The sequence below is a fragment of the Mesocricetus auratus genome, unplaced genomic scaffold, assembly GCF_017639785.1.
Source record: "Mesocricetus auratus isolate SY011 unplaced genomic scaffold, BCM_Maur_2.0 Super-Scaffold_100003, whole genome shotgun sequence".
Taxonomy (NCBI): domain Eukaryota; kingdom Metazoa; phylum Chordata; class Mammalia; order Rodentia; family Cricetidae; genus Mesocricetus; species Mesocricetus auratus.
The window spans coordinates 76,135,696-76,140,792 of NW_024429188.1; the positions used below are offsets into that span (position 1 = coordinate 76,135,696).

The 5,097-nt window shown below is 41.8% G+C and overlaps 1 protein-coding gene across 1 annotated transcript; it reads right to left on the bottom strand.

The window, feature by feature from the left end:
• Positions 1-616: 616 nt before the first annotated feature.
• On the bottom strand, positions 617-4,644 carry LOC121139850. The gene is made up of 3 exons (XM_040743870.1): positions 3,787-4,644; positions 1,830-2,082; positions 617-785 (listed from the first exon to the last, which is right to left on the bottom strand). The coding sequence occupies exons 1-3, from the start codon at positions 4,178-4,180 to the stop codon at positions 773-775; spliced, it is 660 nt and encodes a 219-aa protein (XP_040599804.1). The 5' UTR covers positions 4,181-4,644; the 3' UTR covers positions 617-772.
• Positions 4,645-5,097: the final 453 nt, after the last annotated feature.

Below are 5,097 nucleotides of genomic sequence, written 5' to 3' on the forward strand. Positions count from 1 at the left end.
TATCACCCTTTGGCTCACATTTATTTTCTAAACGCTATTTCCATGTATGTATGTCTCTCACTATAAATATAAAATAAGCAGTGATTTTTTTGCCTGTTTTCAAATTTTATATAAAAGTATTTGGTAGGAGCACTGAATATTCTTCATGAAAAGTACATTTGTACTTCGAATTGGTAGAAAGGAATCTGCATTTAACTTTGCAAGCATTTCAGAAAATATACACTGCTAATAGTGTGTTTGTTCTGAGGTAAGCTGGAACACTTAGGAAACCTGAATAAAGGTCTGCTTTAAGGATCTCTGCTTCAGTAGGCCTGGAGTACCGTCCAAGAATGTACATTTCTAGTGAACGGCCAGCTGCTGCTGCTAGTGGTTCACAGTAGCTCAATAGTAGATCACTTAGCATCCTGGTAAGCTGGGTACTTTTTTGTTCAATGAAACGCATTAAGAACTAGACTTCCATTTCTCACCATCAAGAGTGGAAAACAATTCATTTTAGTGCCAGTAAGCTGGGGCAACTCTAGAAAGAAAACGTATAAAATTAAATCTGAGTTGCTGTTATTCACATAACAACCCTGGAGCCTATGCAATACAAACAAACTTTTATTTTTAACAGCAACAAAGGTAGCCATAAGCATCCATGAAAAGTTAGTGTAAAGTCAGATGTCAGAGGATGGCATTTTTTCTGCGATGAACTGTAGAACAAAGTCAAATTTTGGGGCTAGACCAAACGCCAGAAACTTAACTTTCCCCTTTCTCCACACGTTCTTTTCTTCTAGGCTTTGCAACTGTAGGGAGAAATAAGATAAAAACAATATTTTTATGGCATCAGAAGACACTAATGATTTTCTAAATTTGATCAATTCTGGTATAACTATCTTCTCTCAGTAATGGGAAACTAATACACTTTCTGCTTGTGCAACAGACCCTTACCTATCAGGTGCTTATGACTGGGATGGCTTTACAAAACCATCTTGGAAAGAAAAGGGACCAATGGAAATGAGAAGGGGTGACAAGAGAGAGGGTAGGAGAATATGTGGGTGAGATACTTGAATTATACTGTATACTTGCTTTAAAGTATATAACCTTATATAATACAAAAAGAAAAAGTATTTGAGGGCATCACTCACATCAACTTCATTGCCCGTCTGTCCACCATTATAAATGCTCATTTATGCCTCTGGAGAGCCTGCTCTGAATAAAGTTATCTGCCTGTGATCACTACACAAACCCGACATCATATTCCCTCAACCTCCCAGGACCTTAGTTTCAATATCTTTAAAATACGAATAAGACTGTTATCAGACACTCAGAGACAATAAAATTGAACAAGGCAGACAGAGATAAATAGAGGGGGATGTAAGATTCCATTCTTAGTTCAGTAGTAAATAAAAATCACCATAGCTTTGTTTGACTATTTTATGAAATATAAAAAAATATCAGCTAAACTAATATGCATTAATCATGAAGCCTGGTTTCACCCAAAACCCTTAACTTTTCAGGTTTTTTTGTAAATAATCAGCCCTTTCAAAGTATTGTTAGTATGAAAGACTACATTTGTGTGGCGAAGAAAGAAGAGATAAAAATTCTTTTGGTAACCTTTTCCTGTTGGTCAACGATAAAGGTGCAACGATAAAGAACTTGCAGCTGGTAATGAAATCCATATAAAATGTATTGACTTCTGTATATATAAATACATTATTAACTTCAAACTGTTTCTTAACTAGGAGTGTATCATAATTGGTTTAATACCTGTCTCTGTCTCTGTCTCTGTCTCTGTCTCTCTCTCTCTCTCAAACAGGCTGTGGTTACTAAGAGCTCTAAGTCTATACCTGCGTTCCTCAGGGAAGTACCATTCTGGCAAAACCCTGTCCTTGTAAGGCTCTTCTTCAAAGTTTCCACTTTCGTCCTCTCCCCATTGCTCCTCATCTGCATTTCCTTCAAATGACTCATCTGATGTTTCATATTCATAGGCAGTTGGTTCACCAGTGACCGCTGATTGTGGCTCCAGAACACCAAGGTGACGAAAATAATAAGACAGTTTATACTTAACTTCATCATGTAGGAATCTATCAATGGTTGAACCTGGAGAATAGAAATGTGAGAGGAAAATGAAAAGATGGCCTGGACCCTTCTTAGTAACTGTTCCAGGATTTCTATTGCTCTCACCTTCTCTGCCTTTTAAGTTTCCCTGCTTACTACTTTTCCCTCTTTTCCAACATTGGGATTCTCATTCTTTCTGGACCATAGAATGAAAGGGGATCAGAATCAAATTGTCTGATTCTGTTCTGTATGTTTTTAACAAAACTTCATGGAAAATGTACACATTTAAGGCTGAGGCAGGAGAATTGCCACGAGTTCAAGGCTGGATCAGGCAACATAACAAGGCATTCTTTCAAATAGGATGAAAAAGGCTAGGGAGAGTGTTCACTCAATAAATGCCTCATAAGCATGAAACATGCTTTGAACCCACCACACGCACGCAGGCACACAAGCACACATGAAACAGAGAGTCCTGATGGCCATCACTGGTAATGTAGGGTCAGGGAGGTGGAGAAAGGACTGTCCAGCCATCTGAGCCTAATCTGCAAGTTCAAAGTTAAGGAGAAATCCCCCCCCTTTCTCTCTCTCTCTTCCCCACCCCCTCTCTTTCTCTTTCTCTTTCTTTCTCTTTCTCTCTGTCTCTCTCTGTCTCTCTCTCTCTCTCTCTCTCTCTCTCTCTCACACACACACACACACACACACACACACACATACACACGCACAAAGCTTTCCTCTGGCTGATCTCTTATATGTGTGTGTACACGTTCACCTGAGCAACAACAACAAAAAAAGCAAAAAAAATGGGTTTTTTTTGAAACAGAGTTTCTCTGTGTAACAGCCCTAGCTGTTCTGGAACTCTTTCTGTAGACCAAGCTGGCAAGAACTCACAGAAATTCACTTGCCTCTGCCTCCTGAATTCTGAGATTAAAGGCCTGTGCCAACATCACCTGACCAAAAGAGCAAAAAATAAAGTCTAAAGATGTACCTCATGTGTCTAGCAATTTGAGGATGGCAAATACAAATTTAAAAAGGAGAGAGGACAGAAAAGAGGAGAGAGGGGATGAGGAGGAATGAATTCACTTGCCTTCAATTTAAAAAGTCATATTAGGTTTGAAGTTGCTCAGTCCTTGAAGATACATACAACTAATGAATCTTTTAAGTACTCTAGTAACAGTTAATAATTCTCATAGATTTATATGAGGTTGATTTTAAGGCAACTTACGTTTTTTCTCCACACTACAGGGTCTTTATTAACTTGGGCTTCCACTTGGGTGCACTGGACCCCAAATTTCCAGAAACTGGATCATCACTTAATCAGGATGGGCAAGTTCTGAGCATGGATTTTATGTGAGCCAGAAGTGTCAAAGGCAGAAGCAAGGGTGGAGGAATTGAGCACCACTCTGCCTGCAGCTGCACAATCCTGGGTTGGCTGCATTCCAGTTATCTGCAGATGTCTGGCCCCTGCTCTTCAGTATAGGCTGCCCAGTTGTCTGCCTTCTGAGAGGCTGCTTAGTTTATGAGGTCCTATGCCTCCCAGCCTGGTAATCCCTCTCCTGCATGGTCACTTTCCTATTCCCCAGCCCACAGGCTCATCTGCAAGGCTTCACATCCCAGTGTAGTACCTGTCTATCATGAGACATTTGTGATGCTCAACAACAGTAAGAATAAGGTCCTTCTATCAGATAACAGTGAAGAACAAATTCGATCACAATCTAGAATGAGGACCAAAACCTAACCATAACTCACAGACACTTGAAGTTCCTGAATCGTCATCATCTTCCTCCTCACTGTCCTCTTCATTCGAGTACTCCTTGAAGTCCAAGTCCTCATAAAAATCCTCACCGAAATCGAACTCAAATCCATCCTCTTCTTCATACACATTCTGCTGCTCTTCATTGTAGGGTGGAGGTTTCTGCAATATGGTGATGTCAGCCACCTCCTGATCCTCCTCCTCATTTTTCCAAATGGTTTGCAAAATTATCTGGAAAGTCAGGAAGCCAAGGATTCCCACAAATAGAAGCCACTCGAGAGACAACAGAGCTACTATGAGGAATTCTTCCCTCAAGTCCAAGTCTCCATCGCTAGCAGCTCTGCGGCACAAGTCACCTACAGCCCAGTCTTGACAGTTGATGTAGGCCATGTCGCAAGGGACACCCGGAGGCCAGGAGTTGTGCGAAACTGCACTAAAGCTGAAGCCAACAGCAGTGGCAGCAGCTCACAGGACGGCAGCACACTTCTCCAGACGAGCACTGGGGATTTTGTAGCAGGGTGTAGGCACAGGGAATTCTGGGAAGTGCAGAGGTGGTGGCCTCACACCTAAAGGAAGTCTTCTGGGCAACGACAGTCTGAGTCTGCGCAGGAAGGACAAGAAACTTCTGTGGAGATGAGACCATCCCCGGATATGCCTTGGTGGTTAGCGGAAACTCCAAGGTACAAAAGGCTGGCCTCTGGCCTCAAGAGCTCTAAGCTCATTGGTTGGGAAATAATCATCTGGCAAGCCACACACCCAATGAGAGCTCAAGGGTCTCAGAGGCTCGTAAGCGCTGTGGAAGGTCACGTGGTCTTTTAATTCCTGCATCGCAATGGATTTGCTGTAAAATGTTCCAATACGGGGACCACTTATTTCCCCAAGTCCCCTGTGACAACTTGTAGCAGAAGAGACACAGGCTTTTAATATGAGAAAACACGGTTTATAAATTACTAGCAATCTGCAAACTCCATACCCGAAAGGGAATGACAATTTGGACATGTTAACAGTATTAATAATTATTATTAATTGTTTTGAGACAGGGTGTCTCTGTATTGTTTTGGGGCCTGTCCTGGAACTCACTCTGTAGACCAGGCTGGCCTCGAACTCACAGAGATCCGCCTGCCTCTGCCTCCCGAGTGCTGAGATTAAAGGCGTGTGCCACCAACGCCTAGCTCACAAGCTTTTAACTTGAGAAAATACGTCTATATGTTACTAACAATCCCCAAACTTCACACCCAAAAGGGAATGTCCATTTGGATGCTCTAATAGTGTTAAAACTGCTCGTGGCCATGACTCAGCAAAATCCG